Source organism: Callithrix jacchus, chromosome 5 (assembly GCF_049354715.1).
Source record: "Callithrix jacchus isolate 240 chromosome 5, calJac240_pri, whole genome shotgun sequence".
NCBI classification, from domain to species: domain Eukaryota; kingdom Metazoa; phylum Chordata; class Mammalia; order Primates; family Cebidae; genus Callithrix; species Callithrix jacchus.
This window is the reverse complement of record NC_133506.1, coordinates 133,950,882-133,969,366: the sequence shown is the minus strand read 5'-3', so window position 1 is coordinate 133,969,366 and position 18,485 is coordinate 133,950,882. Positions and strand designations below refer to the sequence as shown.

At 54.8% G+C, this 18,485-nt stretch overlaps 2 protein-coding genes across 2 annotated transcripts; one reads left to right on the top strand and one right to left on the bottom strand.

Moving 5' to 3' along the window:
- Positions 1-163: 163 nt before the first annotated feature.
- Positions 164-10,950, top strand: TK1 (thymidine kinase 1). The gene is made up of 7 exons (XM_002748811.7): positions 164-286; positions 397-428; positions 2,294-2,404; positions 3,799-3,892; positions 9,479-9,568; positions 9,907-10,026; positions 10,126-10,950. The coding sequence occupies exons 1-7, from the start codon at positions 221-223 to the stop codon at positions 10,315-10,317; spliced, it is 705 nt and encodes a 234-aa protein (XP_002748857.1). The 5' UTR covers positions 164-220; the 3' UTR covers positions 10,318-10,950.
- Positions 10,951-12,337: 1,387 nt separating this feature from the next.
- SYNGR2 (synaptogyrin 2) lies at positions 12,338-16,688 on the bottom strand. Its single transcript, XM_002748794.6, has 4 exons — positions 16,569-16,688; positions 13,993-14,230; positions 13,381-13,520; positions 12,338-13,285 (listed from the first exon to the last, which is right to left on the bottom strand). The coding sequence occupies exons 1-4, from the start codon at positions 16,665-16,667 to the stop codon at positions 13,088-13,090; spliced, it is 675 nt and encodes a 224-aa protein (XP_002748840.1). The 5' UTR covers positions 16,668-16,688; the 3' UTR covers positions 12,338-13,087.
- Positions 16,689-18,485: the final 1,797 nt, after the last annotated feature.

Below are 18,485 nucleotides of genomic sequence, written 5' to 3'. Positions count from 1 at the left end.
GATCCTTCCCACGAGGGGGCGGGCTGAGGTAATATTTCCCGCCGGGTCCGCTGGCGGGCGCTGATTGGCCCTGGGGCGGCGGGGCTCGCGCTGATTGGCCCCAGGGCGGCGGGGCTCGGCCAGCCCTCCGTGGTTAAAAGCCGGAGGCGCGAGCTGCGGGGGTTTTTTTTTGCCGGGCGGCTGTGGAGACTTCTTGGGTCCGTGAACTTCCGGAGACACTATGAGCTGTATTAACCTGCCCACCGTGCTGCCCGGATCCCCCAGCAAGACCCGGGGACAGATCCAGGTGCGGAGGCTGGGCCTGTGCGGGGCTGGGGATGAGGGGATCGGGGTGACGGCCTGTGCCCGGGCATCCGCGCAGGGCGGGCCCCCAAGTGACCTCACTTTCTCTCCTAGGTGATTCTCGGGCCGATGTTCTCTGGAAAAAGGTATCGGCTTCGCGGGGCTGGGGTGGACCTCCTTCCTCTTCCCCGGGGACCCTTGTCCCTTCCTTCCCTTCCGCTACAGGTACCAGCGCAGCCTCCCACAGCTCCCGCCCAGGTTTCTCCTCCTCCCTGGAATTAGGTCCAAGAGGAAGCCTCCGCCCCCTTCTGTCCAAGTCAAGCCCCTCCTCCCATAGGGACGCTGCTCCCTCCTGGAGCTGTTCACAGCCGATCACAGCGGATCATAGCTTAGCCCTCTTCTCTGTCAAGTCCTCTGGGAAGGGGACAACCCCTTGTGCCCACTGTAGGCCAGGCCTTTCTGTACACCCCTCTTCAATGTGGCTGTTTCCTTATAAGGCCAAGGAAACGCCGTGGCTTTCTGCACAGAGGAGTCTGAAGCCAGGGAGCCTCTGCTCTCTTGAGGTGAAAGAACCATTCCCTGATCCAGCTAATGAGATTCCTGGGTAAACTACCCACCCACCACCATCCCTTTTGTTTTGTTTTTGTAGAGGTAGGGTCTTGCTATGTTGCCCAGGCTGGTCTGGTCTCAAACAATTCTCTCACCTCAGCCTCCCAAGTAGCTGGGACTACAGGCGTGCACCACACCACCCAGCTAATTTTATTTTTGTAGAGCTAGGGGTCTTGCTCTGTCGCACAGCTGGTCTTGAACTCCTCCTGGTCTCAAGCGATCCTCCTGCTTTGGCCTCCCAAAGTGCTGGAATTACAGACGTTAGCCACCATGCCCTACCCAAACATTCTTATGTGGCTCTGGGGATCACTTCAGTTCAAACCCCTGGCTCAGGAAGATGAGGCTCAGGGTTGAATTTTTTTTTTTTTTTTTTTGAGATAGACTATTGCTCTGTCTCCCAGGCTGGAGTGCAGTGGCACGATCTCGGCTCACTGCCACCTCAGCCTTCCGGTTCAAACAATTCTCTTGCCTCAGCCTCCTGAGTAGCTGAGATTACAGGTGTACACCACCACACCTGGCTAATTTTTGTATTTTTAGTGGAGATGGAGTTTCATCATGTTGGTCAGGCTGGTCTTGAACTCCTAACCTTGTGATCCGCCCGCCTCGGCCTCCCAAAGTGCTGGGATTACAGGCGTGAGCCACCTCGCCCAGCCAGGGTTGGACTTATGGGACCCAGAAGCAAGTGATTTTGACATGGCACACAAAGGCTTTTGGAACTTACTTTAGAAAAGCTCTAGGCTAGGCTTGGTGGCTCAAGCTTGTAATCCCAGCACTTTGGAAGTCTGAGGCAGGTGGATCACTTGAGGTCAGGAGTTTGAGACCAGCCTGGGCAACATGGTAAAACCCTGCCTCTACTGAAAAAAAAAAAAAAAAAAAAAAAAAAATTACCTGGGTGTGGTGGCAGGCTTCTGTAATCCGAGCTACTCCGGAGGTTGAGGCAGGAGAATTGCTTGAACCCGGACAGCAGGGGTTGCAGTTAGCTGAGATTGCGCCACTGCGCTTTAACCTAGGCGACAGAGTGAGATTCTGCCTCAAGAAAAAGAAAGAAAAGCTCTGAATTCTGGGAATGACTCTGGGATGAGCTTACTTTGGAACGCAGCTGCAGGTCCCCTCTACATGTGGCCTTTGCCTCTCTGCCTTCCCCACTACATCTGGGAGAAGCTTGCTCCTCCCACACTTCCTGGGACCACCTGAGTGTCATTCCTGGACACCTTCCCCATAGAGAATTCTGACTTCCGACCCTCTTGGTAGGGATCTTACACCCTGCCCGCTCTGCCCTGCTCTTACCCGGCTGTGGTGGGCTCAGGCTGCATACTACTAGGGGGGCAATGAGGAGCCAGGCTTGTTGGGGAGGGGGTCTCCTCCCACCGTGGGCCTCACCTGACCCTCTCTCCTCTTGCAGTACGGAGCTGATGAGGCGCGTCCGTCGCTTCCAGATTGCTCAGTACAAGTGCCTGGTGATCAAGTATGCCAAAGACACTCGCTACAGCAGCAGCTTCTGCACACATGACCGGTCAGTCCCTGCTCCTGCAGTTCTGTCCAGTGGAAAATCACAAGGCACAGGACACACTGTTGGAGCTCTCTTTAGTGGGGATGGTTAATCATGCTGGCCAGGCATTGAATGAACTGGTTCAGACCAGCACACGTGCTTGGCAAGCTGGCACCCACTCTCCATTCCCTGGGCTAGAGCCAGTGGTTCTCATCTGGGGGTGATTTTGCCCCCAGGGTCCATTTGGCAACATCTGAAGACATTTCTAGTTGTTGCAACTGGAGAGGGGAGGGGATGCTTCTGGACTTTAATGTGTAAAGGTCAGGGACGCTGCTGCTGAGGGTCCTACAGTGCTGGGATTACAGGCGTGAGCCATAGCACCCGGCCCGTTTGTTTGTTTTTGAGACAGGGTCTCCATATGTCACCCAGGCTGGAGTGCAATGGCTCAATCCTAGCTCACTGTTATGTAACCCTAAACCCTTCACCTCAAGTGATCCTCCCACCTCAGTGCCCTGAGTAGGTGGGACTACAGGTGCATACCACCGTGCCCAGCTAATTTTTAGATTTTTGTCAGTGTCTTGCTGTGTTACCCAGCCTGGTCTTGAATTCCTGATTTAAGGTGATCCTCCCATCTTGGCCTCCCCAAAGTGCTAAGATTACAGGCATGAGCTGCTGTGCCTGCCCAGAATACAGATGTTAAAAATTTATATTTTGTAACACAGTTGATATAAGGACAAGTATAACCCAGGCCCAGTTCTAGTTATTCATTCTGAATTTTAAAAGGAAACATTTGGCTGGCCCCTAATGGTATTATGGGCTTGGTACCTGATGAAGTTGGCCTTATCTGCCCCCAGCTCCTCAACAGTGGAAGAGTTTCTAGTCTCATTGAGCTTTGTATTGGACACTACTAATTTCTAATCCAAAGCATCAAGTGAACTGGCTTCTATAAATAACTGGTTTTCTTCTTTGGGAGGCCGAGGTGGGCGGATCAAATAAAGTTAGGAGTTTGAGACCAGCCTGGGCGACATGGTGAAACCCCTTCACTAAGAAAAATATAAAAATTAGCTGGGCATGGTGGCATGTGCCTGTAGTCCCAGCTACTCCTGAGGCTGCGGCGGGAGAATTGCTTGAACTCCTTGAGAACTGGGAGGTGGAGATTGCAGCAAGCTGAGATGGTACCACTGCACTCCAGCCTGAGCAACAAAGCAAGACTCTGTCTCAAAAAAATTAATTAGTTAATTAAATAACTGGTTTTCTGGACAAGGGCCTTTCCCATAGGTTGTGGGAAAATCCCTGCTGGGTGAACACTGATCCTGCTTTGCATGCTGCAGGTGGTTGTGACAGGAGCCGTTCCCTGGCCCCTGCATCCTGGCTCTGGCCTGCCTGGCTTCGCTCATGCTCTGGCTTTCTCTTCCCAGGAACACCATGGAGGCACTGCCTGCCTGCCTGCTCCGAGACGTGGCCCAGGAGGCCCTGGGAGTGGCTGTCATAGGCATTGATGAGGGGCAGTTTGTAAGTTGGCTTGTCCTGGTGTCACTCTTCCTGCTAGCTCCTGCTCTGTCTTCCATTTTTCCCCACTGGTTTGGAGATTGTCTGATCTGTTAGTAAAATAACAAGGTTAAATAGCTATAACTAGTGTTGGAATACTCTCTGAAGGCCCCTTTCTAGTTTCCCTGTCATAGTCATGTAGGTTTCATTTTGCCTTTTTTTTTTTTTTTTTTGAGATGGAATTTTGCTCTCGTTGCCCAGGCTGGAGTACAATGGCGCAATCTCATTTCACCACAACCTTCAGCTCCCCGATCAAGCGATTCTCCTGCCTCAGCCTCCCATGTAGCTGGGATTACAGGCATGCACTACCACATCTGGCTAATCTTGTATTTTTAGTAAAGACAGGGTTTCTCTATGTTGGCCAGGCTGGTCTTGAACTCCCAACCTCAGGTGATCTGCCCACCTCAGCCTCCCAAAGTGCTGGGATTACAGGTGTGAGCTAGTGTGCCCAGCCTGTGTGTGTGTGTGTGTGTGTGTGTGTGTGTGATGGAGTCTTGCTCTGTCACCCATGCTGGAGTGTAGATACATGATCTCGACTCACAGCAACCTCTACCTCCTGAGTTCAAGCAATTCTTTTTTTTTTTTTTGAGTTCAAGCAATTCTCCTGCCTCAGCCTCCTGAGTGGCTGGGATCACAGGCATGCACCAGCACACCTGGCTAATTTTTGTTTTATTTATTTATTTATTTATGAGAAGGGGTTTCACCATGTTGGCTAGGATGGTCTTGATCTCTTGACCTCGTGATCTGCCCGCCTTGGCCTCCCAAAGTGCGGGGATTATAGGCATGAGCCACTGTGCGCAGCCCAATTTTTTTATTTTTAGTAGATGGGGTTTTACATGTTGGCCAGGCTGGTCTGTTATTTCCGACCTCAGGTGATCCACCTGCCTTGGCCTCCCAAATTGGTGGGATTACATCCTTGATCTTGTTGCTCTGAAAAGTAGTAGTGCTGGTTGTTGTGTTTTTGCTTAGGGGAAGGCCACCAACTGTCTAATGTTTGGTTACCTCTGGCCAGGCATTCTGTCTGTTCTCACTCAGCACAGTGTGTCCAGGGGAAGCTTTGTTTTCATTTATCCAGCTTTATAACTGGTATGCCTTGTCACTTCTGGGGAAGAAATGAAGCCGTTATCACTTCAGGTGTTTCTCTCCTTATCCCTCTCTGAGGTATTCTGGGTTCCATCTTCCAAAGTGTGTTTTGTTTCAATGACTTTATACCTGCTGCTCTAATTCAGAATCCTCCATTTTGTTTGACAAGTTACCGTGGGGTTATGTTTAAGTTTATGCTGTTCCTTCCATTGTGTTTCCAAAAATCTTTCCTTAGACTTTTCCAGATTTTTCTGTTTCCTCAGAACACATTCTCCGGTTGTTTCTGGGTTAGTTTCTGTTATCTTAGTTTTCCTTCCTCTACTTTGGAGTTTTTTAAAATTGTTGTTAGTTTATCACAAATGAATCAAACTGAAACTCACTTCCCAAGGGACTTAGCAGACTTAACCCCTTAGGTACTTTTAGGGCTGCCTCTAAGTGTACAGTGTGATGGTTTAATATAAACACAATAGGAATTTGTTTCTTGCTTACAGACCCCTACATGGTTCCAGCTGATGGGGAGGCTGCCCAGAGGTGGCTTAGTTCGCCCTTGCTGGCTGCATACAGAAGCGGAAGAGGAGAGACATGGCGGAGCCCCTGGGTGTGATGTTTTCATGGGCCAGGCTAGAAGTTGCAAATGTCACCTCTGCTGATCTTTCAAAGATTAGAATCTGGGCATAGGGCACAGGGTCACCTTTAGGTTTAGTCTAGTACACCTAGTCTAGTTTTTTTTTTTTTTTTGAAACAGTCTTGCTTTGTGGCCCAGGCTGGAGTGCAGTGGCACGATCTCAGCTCACTACAACCTCTGCCTCCCAGGTTCAAGTGATTCTCCCACCTCAGCCTCCCAAGTAGCTGGGATTACAGGCTCCTGCCACTACGCGCAGCTATTTTTTTGTATTTTTAGTAGAGATGGGGTTTTGCTGTTTGGGCAGCCTGGTCTTGAATTCCTGACCTCAGGTGATACGCTTGCCTTGGCCTCCCAAAGTGCTAGGATTATAGGCGGGAGCCACCGCGCCTGGCCACACTTAGTCTATTTTTATACCCTTGACTGTATACTTAGTCTAGTTCTATACCTGGAGGAAGAATAAATGGGTTTGTTTGCTGAGCGGTGGTTCAAGATCTCTACCCATCCTGCCTCCCAGCATAGAGCCAGGCTGCTCCGGCTGGAAAACCCTGTCCGAACATCCCAGGGACTGTCCCCCCAGCTGGGCAGTCCTGTGTTCCTGGTTCTGCTCTTGCCCAGCATTCTCTAAATGTCACAGCCCCAAATTTCATTCTCATGGGGAGGCTGACTGGTCCCTTACCCTGTGGAGTTGGACTCCAAGCTGTCGGTGTCCGCTGTGGGTTCCAGATCACCCAGTAGCTGACAACTGCTCCCCGCTTGGGTGTGCCCATTCCATTTCTGACCTTCAGAGGTGCGCTTCTGGGCACCCCCATACCTCTGCATCCACAGAGATGTTGTTGCCGCCGTGTGGTTGAGAGACTCCAGGCGAGAAGGTGGGCCCAGGCTGGGAACAGGGCTGCAATTTTTTTCTTTTGCTCCCAAACTGTGGCCTTGGAATGCATCCAGGGATTCTGCATCAGCTTTGGGGGCATGGCCCTCTCAGAACAAGGAAGAGCAAGGAAGCTTTAGCTTTGGCGAGGCTCTCCCTGCCTTCAGACCTGCCACTGTGAGTTGCTCAAGAGCTCTGCTCTGGCTCTGCATAAACCTTGTTGACAGATGCTGACCCAGACCCCCCCCAGGCAGAAACCTTTCCCTTCTCCTTCCTCCTTCCGTAACATCCAGGAGCCAGCATATTAAGTCCTGTCCCGTTCCAGCCTGAAGGAGAGATTTCTCAGTCTACTTCCTCCCTGGCCCACAAGTAAAACTTTAGTTCATTCAGGGAGTGCTTATTACACCCCATATCCAGACATCAGCCTTGTGCCATTCTGTGTGCCCTTGTTCCTTTCTAGAAGTTTAGCATCTTCCCACTGCAAGCATTTCTAGATGGAGGAGAGGGGTTCCTAGTATGGGGACCCACAGAAGGACTGTCCTTCCCTCCTTCATTGTCTACGTGGACAGTGGAAGAAGCCCAGCCTGACCTGCCTTGTTCCTGTTTTCTGGGTCAGCAGGGAAAGCCTTTCATAGAGTAGCCACCATGCCATCCTGAGGAAGGCCCTAGGTCAGAAGCTTCTGTGCTTCTTTGTATGCCGGGTGAGGCACAGTGGCGCTCACACTGCTTTGTAGAAATTGTTGGCATGCAAGAGAGAGTCATGTGGAGACCCCAAAGCCACTAGCTGGGCGTGCTGTGCTTCAGATGCTGGTGGTGGGTGAGCACCCTGGCCCCAGCACCTCCCCGATGCGTTCATCAACAGCTGTACAGTGTCTGGCGGGCCTGCAGGGTTGCTTGGCAATAGTGGAAGCTCTGATTTTTTTAAACTTTTTTTTCTGGCTGGGCACAGTGGCTCACACCTATAATCCTAGCGTTTTCGAAGGCCAAGGCGGGCGGATCACTTGAGGTCAGGAGTTTGAGACCGGCCAGGCCAACATAGTAAAATCCCGTCTCTACTGAAAATACAAAAATTAGCCGGATGTGGTGGCACACACCTATTATTCCAGCTACTTTGGAGGCTGAGGCAAAATCATCACTTGAACCCGGGAGGCAGAGGTTGTGGTGAGCCAAGATCATGCCACTGCACTCCAGCCTGGGTGACAGAGTGACTCTGTCTCAAAAACAAACAAACAAAAAAAACCAAAAAACGGTTTTTTGTGTTTTCTGTTCTACTAACACAAGTAATACAGGTTGAATGTTCCTTATCGTAAATGCCTGGGACCAGAAGTGTTTGGATTTCTGATTTTTTCAGATTTTGGAATATTTGCATATATATAATATAATGAGACCTTGGGAATGAGTCCCAACTGTAAATACAAGATCCGATATGTTTATAGATGCCTTATCCACATAGCCTGGGAGTGATTTTATATGCTATCTGGTAATTTGGGCATGAGCCAGGGTTTTGACTGTGAGCTGTCCCATAAGGTCAGGTGTGAAATTTTCCACTTGTGGTATGCACTCAAAAAGTTTCAGGTTTTGGAGCCTTTTGGATTAGAGACTTCGTAAGTTTAATCTGGAAAAACTTAAGAGTCTGGCACAGTGGCTCATGCCTGTTATGCCAGCACTCTGGGAGGCCGAGGCACGCAAATTGCTTGAGACTAGGAGTTTGAGACCAGCCTGGGCAATATGGTGAAACCCTGCCTCTACCAAAAATACAAAAATTAGCCAGGAGTAGTGGCACATACCTGTAGTCCCAGCTAGTTGGGAGGCTGAGGTGGGAGCATCGGCTGAGCCTGTAGGTCCAGGCTGTGAGTCATGGTTGAGCCACTGCCCTCCAGCCTGGGCAATGGGGAGCAAGACTGGGAGCTGCCTTTTTGTGACATGTGATGAATCCTCAGAGAAAAAGAGAGAACACGTGCATGGTGGGGCAGGGCCCAGCGTGCTGGAGTCTCTGGGTTTTCTTTCTAGAGGCCCCTGCAGTCTGCTGAGCGCAGTCGGTTACATCAGGCTTCACCTGGATCCCACTGGAATTTTTCCAGTTATCCCCTAGTCCTCGCCTTGCTAAGCCCTAATGTCTTAATAACCTCAAACCTCAGTACCTGGGCTGAGGAAAGCCTGAGGGGCTCCTGGAGAGAGACCTGTGCCCAAGGACAGGAACATCCCCACTTCAGCCAACCCAAAGGCCAGTCTGGACATGTGAACTCAACCAGCTAAAAGCAATATGACTGATTGATGAGAATCACCAAAGCACTTGCTAGAGTTTCAGCTTCTCCCTGGGCCAAAGTGAAATTTGATGTAGGCAGTAAATGTGCTCTGTGCCGGCCCTGTATTTAGAAGGCTGTGCTGTGTCATCCTGCTCTGTAAATGGCCAGGAGGACCCCCACACCTTCTCAAGGCACATTACCTGTCTAAAAAGGCGAGGGGGCAAGAGCACAAAATGCCCAGCTACTCACTGAAGTGCATGTGTATAACTTAGTGCCTTCTGTCCTTACACAATAGGACCTTTCTTGCTATCGCTCAGTGAAGAGGAAACAGGTTCAGAGAAGTTAACTCACTGCCAAGGTCACACAGATAATGGTGTCCGCTCGGAATAGCGGTGTCCGAGCCCCAGGCAGCAGATGTCTGGCCCCAGCCTTTGGCCGCTGCAGTGTTAAACAGCACAGCAGGTGTGGAAGTCTGATGCTGAGTCCTGGGTACCTGGACTCGGAGCAGAAGCTGGCTGCAGAGGGAAGAGGCTGGGCAGTTGTGGATGTGCCTGTCATCTGCTGGGAGGGCACCCATGGACAGTCCCCAGCCTGAGGAACCTCATGGAAGAGTTAGAGTTGCTCCAGGCTGAATGGCGGGAGTTGTCTGATCTGGCAGCGTCTCTGCTGGGACTTCAGGGAGCTGCTGCTAGGGTGGAAACTCTCACGCTTTCTCCACCTTCCCTTTCCAGTTCCCTGACATCGTGGAGTTCTGTGAGGCCATGGCCAACGCCGGGAAGACAGTAATTGTGGCTGCACTGGACGGGACCTTCCAGAGGAAGGTAAGGTGTCTGATCCAGGTCTGGAGCGTGATTCCAGGAGGGGAGGGGGCTTCTGGGTGGCCAGGGCCCAGCCACTGTAGGGGCACAGTTGAGCTGCTCAGACCAGTCCTTGCCTGAGCCTAGGGACTCCCTGGTCTATGCAGACCAGGTGCCATCTGTTGCGGCAGGTGGTTTGAATTGGCAAGGAGACAAAGCCAGGCATGGTGCTCTGGGGGTTGGGGGAGGACTGAGGTCAGAGCAAACTTTCCTGGCTTCAGTGCTTATGAATCAAAGGGTTTAAAAGAAAACCCCGCCTGGGAAGGTAGCCGAGCACCCACTGTCTTTCCATGGGAGTGCAGGCATTTGGGACCATCCTGAACCTGGTGCCGCTGGCCGAGAGCGTGGTGAAGCTGACCGCAGTATGCATGGAGTGCTTCCGGGAAGCCGCCTACACCAAGAGGCTTGGCACCGAAAAGGAGGTACCTCCACCTGTCTTCCCTGCGGGCTGGTGGGGTGGGGGCGTGGCTCTGTCTCCTTCCTGTCCCGGCCCTTCACCCATCCCCTGTCCCTGCGGCTAGGTCGAAGTGATTGGAGGAGCAGACAAGTATCACTCTGTGTGTCGCCTCTGCTACTTCAAGAAGGCCTCAGGCCAGCCTGCCGGGCTGGACAACAAAGAGAACTGCCCCGTGCCAGGAAAGCCAGGGGAGGCTGCGGCTGCCAGGAAGCTCTTTGCCCCGCAGCAGATTCTGCAATGTAGCTCCACCAACTGAGGGGCCTGAAAGGGCTGCTCACTCTCTTCCAGCCGCTGCCGCCTAGCGGACACTGCTCTCCACGCTACCTGCCTGCTCCAGGAGGGTGACCACATCTTGGCCTTTGGGAAGTCTCCTTTGTGCAGCTGCCCCACCTGCCACGTGCTCTCTCCTCTCCTGCCCACCGGCCTGCTTAGCTTCCCTCTTGGCTGCTGGGACGGTCGCCCAGGCTGGACCTGGCCCTGCCTGGTGACCTAGGATCTGGCATACTCCCCCTGCTTGGGGTGAGGGACAGCCACACACTGTTGACATCAGCCTGCTTCTTCCCCTCTGGCTTTCACTGCTGAGTTTCTGTTCTCCCTGGGAAGCCTGCACCAGCATCTTTAAGCCTTGGGCCATAGAGGCTTAGGCCCCTCTGCCTGGGATAGGCCCCTGCCCTCCCTGAGGATGGCCTGGACTCATGCCCTCTTGCTTCCTTTTGGGCTCAAAGCCCCTCCTACCTCTGGTGATGGTTTCCACAGGAACGACAGCATCTTTCACATGGGTGGCACCAGCCTTGCTGGGACTTGGATTGTAGGTGCTTGTCTCTTCGTGGGAAGAGGGCAGGGTCAACGTCTCTGCTGTAGTGTATGAAATTAACTAACTTAAAATTCACTGGTTGGTAGACGCTCATTTCTCTTTAAGCTGGGTTTCCCCGGGTCTCATGGACAGTGCCAACTGATGTGGGTGGGGATTTTCTTCCAGGTCTTTGTTTTGTTTTGAGATAGGTTCTCTGTCACCCAGGCTGGAGTACAGTGGTGCAGTCTCGGCTCACTGCAGCCTCTGCTTTCCCAGTTCAAGTGATTCTCCCCACTCAGCCTCCCTAGTAGGCAGGATTACACGTGTGTGCCACCACACCTGGTGAATTTCTGTATTTTCAGTAGAGACGGGGTTTCACCATGTTGACCAAGCTGGTCTTGAACTTCTGATCTCAAGTGATCTGCCTGTCTCAGCTTCCCAAAGTGCTGGTATTACAGGCGTGAGGCACCGGGCCTGGCCCCCAGATCTTTCTGTAGTAATACTGATCTCATAACCACAGCCGGTTAACTGAGAAATGATCGTGGGGCGTGTCCTAAGGGGAACATCATCTGCCTTCCTGTCTGGGCCAGTGTCAGGACAAAAATGGGTGCACAGGGGAGCCCAGGGCCCAGCTGGAAGGAAGGATGGGGGCGCATACCTGCCCGCTGGGACTTCCAGGTCAGTTTTTGTTTGTGAAACACACGCTGGGTAGTTCAGGAATCAAGACACCTCTCAGCTGTGCCTCAGAGATGGGCTGTTGGCAGCTCACTTGGACTCAGGCATTGCTGGGGTGAGGTGTGCCCTAGGCAGGCAGGGTCACCGCTGCCAGGGCCTCCCCAGCCTCCTCCTCCCCTTTGCTAGTGATGTGTCCCAAGCCAAAGCCATCGGGTGAGGTTGGGAGCAGTGCTGTTACTTTGTATTGGGGATTTTTAAACATTCGGGACTTGCCATTGACAACTCTGTCATTGCTCAAAAGAGGAAGCCAGGAGTTGCTTTAGGGCCCTGACCTCTTCCAGAGATGGGTCTTATCTCCAAGGGGCGGCTGGAAGGCCAAGCCCACTCCCTGCTGTGTCCCAGGAAGGGTCCAGAGGTGCTGAGCCCTGGAGGAAGGCAGAAATGTGGCTTACCCATGGTACTCCTCTTTCAGTGCTAAGAAAGGGCTGAGAGGGAAGGGGCATTCAGTGGGCAACTCCCAGGTACCCCCACCCCAACACTAGGAAGGGAACAGCAGGACCCTGGCACCGAAGGCCAGAAAAATCTTGTAAACAAGATGAGCACAGTTGCTATTTTAAGATCTGGATGAAAGGCTTGTGCGGAATGCGACCCCAGATGGAAAGGGGGCCAGCCAGGCAAGCTGGAGGGGGTGTACTGCCACTGCCTTGTGTAAAACACAAGTTTCAGAAAGCCAGCCCTTAAGGGTGTACCCAGAGTGGAGTCCCTTCCTCCGACCCCTAGGCTCTGGCTCAACCAATGGCAATGGAGACTGAGTGAGAAAACATTTATTCCTTCTCCAAACAGCATCCCAGGGCCGGGCGTCACCCCCAAGGCTTTATAATACATTCGGCACAGAGTGGGAGCCATGGGGCATGGGACACCCCTGCCCTCCCCATGCTTCCTAAGTAACAACTGCAGAATATTTACATAAAGCTGGGTGTTGTCAGGCAAAGCCCTTCCCTGCTGCCGGGGTGGGAGCAAGGAGGAAGTGCTGTGGGCACCAGCCCTGCCCCCACACCATGGGGGCCAGAGGCCACTGGCCCAGGGTGGTGGCCCCCAGATCATACAGCAGTAGGCCTAGTGGGAGCAAACCTGAGTGAGGACACAGGAGCCTGGTCCAACCCCGATGCACAGGGTAGGTATAAGGCCCCCCAAGAGTCTTTGGCAGAGAACACAGATAACAGTGGCTCCCACAGCCTGACCTGGGCTGGGGGAAAGCTGAGGCACTGGTAAGTAGCATGTGGGTGCCTGCTGGCTTCTAGCCACTCCAGGCAGGGCTGGGGTCATTAAAAGCAAGGAGAAACACTAGCTAAAAACCCTTTCCTAAAAGTGAGTGACTGACTGAAGCCCTGGGCACAGGCACTTGGGGTGTGGCTCTGCCAGCCCCCCAGGCAGGGAGGTTTCTTAGCTGTGTGTCAGCTGCACAGGATGTGACAGGCAAAGGAGAGGGGCTGGCAGCTCCAGGAGGCTCTTAAGAAAGTTCGGGGCAGAGTCTCTGCCCCGCTTCCCCCCTGACCTCTCAGTACACAGGGGGCGGCTGGTAGCCCTCGGTGCTCTCCACATTCTGGGTGAAGGGTGGCTGTTGGTAGTTGTCCACAGATGCACTTGGGTAGGAGGCATAGGCAGTGCTGGGGTCTGGGGTGGGGTCAACGTAGTTCTGGATGAAGTCATCTACGCCAGCCTTGTAGCGCTGGTAGGCCAGGAAGGCCAGTGCACCCTGCAGGGGGAGCACATGGGTATAGGTGGGTAGGGGACCCCACCTTCCACCACCCTTTACCCAAGACCCCAAGAACCAGCCCCTGGCCTACCTACCCAGGAGAAGATGGAAAAGAAGCTGAAGGTGATGGCCGCCCTCGCAGAGCCGGCCCCCACCAGCACATCCGCCGGGTTGGTGACCGCCCACTGGTTGGTGAGAAAGCAGAAGCCAACAAACCACAGGAAGGTCCAGAGAGCTGGGGAGGACGGGTAGGGCGTCAGTTCCACAGAAGGGGAGGGGCTTTCTAGGACTCTGGGAGGGGACACTGGCAGGTAGGGCAGGGCCTAGGCAGGAACCTTAGGGGTGCCTCCACAACATAGAGGGGAGGATTTGGAAGCACAGCTGGGATCCACCTCCAAAGCCCTCCTGTACTGGGGCCTCAGCACAGTGGGTCCCAGCAGACAGACCAGAGGACAAACAGGGAAGAGGCAAAGCCCATCTGTTTGGGTGTGCTGGGGCTCCACTCAGCTTCTAGCTACTGCAGGCAGGGCTGGGCTATTCAAGCGAGGAGAAACACTAGCTGGAAACCCTTTCCTCAAAATGCCCTGGGTGAGCTGCTCCCTGTCCCTCCCAGAGAGGCCAAGCCCCCACTCCAGGGAGCCTCAGAGTTAATGCCTCCCCGTCCTAGTCACCTCCCAAGATCAGATGGAGGTGCTACAGGCAGATACCTGAGAAGAGCAGGTCACCAATGACCAGGTACTTGCGGTCAGTGGCGCTGCTGATCTGGGGGAAATACACATCGACCACCAAGAAGAAGGCCGAGGCCAGGAAGGCCAGCACCCCGATGGCACTGCCGTAGCGGCAGGCATCCTCGTTGTGGTTAAACACACAGTACATCTGCTTAGACTCGTGGGTGTTGCTGTAGCCCTCGCCATAGATGCAGGAGAACACGATCAAGGCGAAGACCTGCAGGAGGGGAGGATCCGTTAGGGCTGGGGGCACACACGGCGGGGACCCTGACGGGGTGTTCAGACGCTGGCCTCCCACCACTGCTGTCCCCTTTTGGTTTTTCTGAGATGGAGTCTCCCTCTTGTTGCCCATGCTGGAGTGTGATGGTGTGATTTTGGCTCACTGCAATCTCCACCTCCTGGGTTCAAGCAGTTCTGCCTCAGCCTCCAGAGTAGCTGGGATTATAGATGCCCACCACCATGCCTTTTTTTTTTTTTTTTTTTTTTTGAGACGGAGTTTCACTCTTGTTGCCCAGTTTGGAGTGCATGGCATGATCTCGGCTCACTGCAACCTCTGTCTCCCAGGTTCAAGCAATGTTCCTCCCTTAGCCTCCCAAGTAGCTGGGAATACAGCCATGTGCCACCACGCCAAGCTAATTTTGTATTTTTGGTAAAGATGGCGTTTTACCATGTTGGTCAGGCTGGTCTTGAACTCCCAACCTCGGGTGATATGCCTGCCTCAGCCTCCCAAAGTGCTGGGATTACAGGTGTGAACCACTGCACCCAGCCATAATTTTTGTATTTTTGGTAGAGACGGGGTTTCACCATGTTGGCCAGACTGGTCTCAAACTTGACCTCAGGTGATCTGCCTGCCTCGGCCTCCCAAAGTGTTGGAAATACAAACATGAGCCACCTCACCCGACCTGCTGTCGTCCCCTTTTGGAGTCTGGCATCTCAGCCCCTCCGTACTTGTGGAGGTGAGCTGATGCGTAAAGTGTTTCCTGGAGCACCAGGATATCAGACTCTCCAGGCACCAGGGGCTTGTCCCTGGAAATTCTGGATGGGGGAGGGGTGGGGAATGGGCAGTGACCAAGGCAGAGGCAGCTCCTGCTCCAGCCGCCTCCCTGCAGGACTTATCCTGCTTAGGTACCTGATGGATGAAGGGCAGTCCTTCCACCCCTAGCCCAACCTCACCTTGAAAGAGGTTTAAACAAGACAGGCCACCAAGCCACAGTCTCAGCCAGCCCCTGACACCTTTGGCCCAAGTCACTTCTACAGCTCCCAGTCTGCCGGAACACCCTGGTGAAGGTGGGGAGGCCCTCTTGGGAAGGCCATGCCAGTGCCCTGTTTCTACACCTCCTGGAACCCCCTCTAAGCCCTCCCTGGTTCAGCCCGGCCAGCTGTCTCCACACAAGGACTTCCAGTCTCTGTGGTACCCTGGTCCCTCCTGGTTGAGAGAGCCCAGTCTGTCTCCCATCCCACAGAGGGTCCTGCGTGCACAGGGCACTCCAAGGGGCCTGACTCAGGCCTATGGATACAGCTCTGAACTCAGACCCCTGGAGGACCCAGGGTGAGTGTAGGGGGCTCCGGCCCTAGACTTCAAGGGGCACCACCCATGCCTGCTCCACCTCAGCAGGTGTGGGAGAGGTCTGGGGGCATCAAGCTCCCTCTGGGATGTCCCCAGGCCTCTCTCCTGCCAGTCCTCCCCAGCCCTCCCAGGGAGCTCTCCATAGGGCTCTGGAGCTGGCAGTCACAGGCCCCGCCCCCAGCTGGAGACGAAGCCGGACCTCCGGGATGCTGGGAGCAGGGTGCCCATCCAGGACTCCTGGCACTGCCATCCCGACCCACTGGGCAACTGATTCTTGGGCACAGCCCAGGACAGAGGCGGTCAGACCCCACAGCCTGGCTGAGAGTATGTGTGGGCGCCCTGGGAAACCTCAGAAGCTCCAGTCCCAGGCATGGTCTGGGTACAGCAGGCCCGCCTCTGTCTGCCCCACACGACACCTCCAGCTTTCAGCTATAGCTATCCAAAAACAGGCCCCCCAAAACCTGGTTTTGGAGGTATTTCCCAGCTTTTAAGAAGGGAGTACATCTTGGGGCCCCTCAACTTCGGGTGGGAAGGGGAAGCTGCCTGCTCCGAATGGGAAGGAGACCCAGTTTCAGGGCGTGGGGTCACCCCCTGCCCCCTCCCTCACCCACGTGGCTTCGGAAAGCCCCATGCTGGTGAACTCCCCAAGTTGGGGAGTGCGGGCCACCTGTCCCGGAGCTGCCCCCAAGCTCCTCCCACTGCCAGCGGGGCAAGGGCCCGCTCCCTGCGGAGCCTCGGGACACCCCGCGTCGGGGTGCGGGGCTGGGGTGGGGAGGATGGCGGGCCCCAGGACCCGGAGGGGACAGCGGGACCGACTGTGGAGGGCGAGAAGGCGGGGCTCGGGACGCTGGACGCCAGCCCCGCTCGCCGCCAGGCCCGGGACGCAGCCGCGGCCACCTGTTGCGCTCGTGGGCTCGGGGCCCCGCCGGGCCAGGCGCCTGGAGAGGGGGAGTCCCTGGGGCGCCCGGCCCTCTCTCCCCGGGCTTACCAGGCACACGGCGCGCGTCACCACCTGCGGCTGCGTCAGAAAGCGCCGCAGGTCGAAGGAGCCGCCCGCCTTGGCCGCGCCGTAGGCCCCACTCTCCATGTCGCCGTCGCCACCGTCGCCGCCGCCGCCGCCGCGGAACGCCGAGAAACCTGCCCGGCGCCCCGCCCCGCCCCACCCTCCGGGGGCGTGGCCAGACGCCGCCAGGGACCGAGGGCAAAGTGCGGCCCTCACGAGCAACGAGCGGGCCTCGGGACTGCGCTTCTAGCGGCCGGAAAGGGCTCTGGCCGCGGAGCACCTGCGGCCACCCCACCTCCGGTTCGAGGGTCTCTTCCCCGGCTATGCCGGCCGCAGCACAACCAGAAAGAGTCCCCCAGGAAGAGGGAGGGACGGAGGACCGCTCACCCTCTTTGCCCCTGCCTTCCCGCCGCCTCCTCCAGGAAGCCCATCACCTCCCAAGAACCCACCCAGGCTCATAAGCACTCCTCCCCCCTCCCACTGAAGAACCCAGGCCACACCCTGGAGACCCCTCCCTGCCTGGCCTGCCACTCTTTGCTTTTCTCTGGGGCTAAACATACGGTGGGGTCAAAGACCCCGTCCCCATTCCTCCTGGTCTGGGCGGAGCCCCAAAGGCTGTGAAGGGCCGTGCGGCTTCACACTTAAGATGGTGTGCAACGCCGGGCACCCTGGCTCACTCCTGTATTCGCAGCACTTTGGGAGGCTGAGGCGGGTGGATCACCTGAGGTCAGGAGTTCGAGACTGGATAATATGGCGAAACCCTGTCTCTACCAAAAATACAAAAAAAATTAGCTGAGTGTGGTGGCACATGTCTGTAACCCCAGAGTAGCTGGGATTACAGGCAGGTAATACAGCCTGCGCGACAGAGGAGACTTTGTCTCAAAAAACAAAAACAAAAGTTAGCGGGCGTGGTGGCAGCTACTAGTAGTCCCAGCTACTCCAGAGGCTGAGGTGGGAGAATCGCCTGAGCCCAGGAGACAGAGGTTGCACCCACTGCACCTCAGCATGGGTGACAGAGTAAGAAGACCCTGTATCAAAAAAAAAAAAAAAAAAAAAAAAAGATGGCGCGTGCAAACCGAAAGGAGGTTTTCAGGGCAATGGGCCGGGAGCAAAGTTTAACCTAACTCCAGCCCCCTCTTGCTTCCATCCGTCTCCACTTCCATCCCGAGAAAAACCGGTACAGAGGGTCCCATGCAGGGAAGGCTGGGGCAGGCTCTGTGTGTTGGAGTGGGAGTGGAGGCTGGAGAGACAAGTGTGGGATCACAGGCTGACTGAGCCCAAAAGAATTCCAGACCCCCTCCTTAGTGCAGGTGCAGATTAACAAGAGCAGGTGTGCCAGGTTGAGGCTCAGAGTCCACCCAGATGAGCTCGACCATGGGAGAGTTGAACCAGACTTCCAGGCCACCAGGAGGTGGGGTGCCTCTCCAAGGAAGAGGGGAGCAGGTGTGGGGGGGGGCTGGGCCTTTTCCCAGTGTGTCCGTGTCTCTCTCCCCACACCTGGAGAGATGTGGCAGCACCTGAGTGGCGAAGACAGGGCCACACAGACACCCTCCCTTCTGTGATCCTCCTCAAGCCCTCACACCAACGGTGTCCACATTTGCTGAAGGCCACCAGGGGTCCAAGAATCCCAGCTGGCAGGCTCTTTTTTTTCTCTTTTCTTCTTTTTTTTGAGACAGAGTCTAGCTCTGTTGCCCAGGCTGGAGTGCAGTGGTGCTGGGCTCACTGCAACCTCCGCCTCCTGGGTTCAAGTGATTCTCCTGCCTCAGCCTCCCAAGTAGCTGGGATTACAGGCCCGTGCCCCTACGTCCAGCTAATTTTTGTATTTCTAGTAGCGACAGGGTTTCACTGTGTTGGCCAGGCTGGTCTTGAACTCCTGACCTTGTGATCTGCCCGTCTTGGTCT

What these genes read in the sequence shown, in the direction of transcription:
- TK1 (XM_002748811.7), top strand. Translation starts at nt 221, where the DNA reads ATGAGCTGTATTAACCTGCCCACCGTGCTGCCCGGATCCCCCAGCAAG. An exon ending in AGCTTCTGCACACATGACCG is followed by an intron (nt 2,405 to 3,798) that starts GTCAGTCCCTGC and finishes TTCTCTTCCCAG; the next exon opens with GAACACCATGGAGGCACTGC. An exon ending in ACGGGACCTTCCAGAGGAAG is followed by an intron (nt 9,569 to 9,906) that starts GTAAGGTGTCTG and finishes ATGGGAGTGCAG; the next exon opens with GCATTTGGGACCATCCTGAA.
- SYNGR2 (XM_002748794.6), bottom strand. Translation starts at nt 16,667, where the DNA reads ATGGAGAGTGGGGCCTACGGCGCGGCCAAGGCGGGCGGCTCCTTCGAC. An exon ending in TGACGCGCGCCGTGTGCCTG is followed by an intron (nt 14,231 to 16,568) that starts GTAAGCCCGGGG and finishes CCCCTCCTGCAG; the next exon opens with GTCTTCGCCTTGATCGTGTT. An exon ending in TGGTGACCTGCTCTTCTCAG is followed by an intron (nt 13,521 to 13,992) that starts GTATCTGCCTGT and finishes CGTCCTCCCCAG; the next exon opens with CTCTCTGGACCTTCCTGTGG.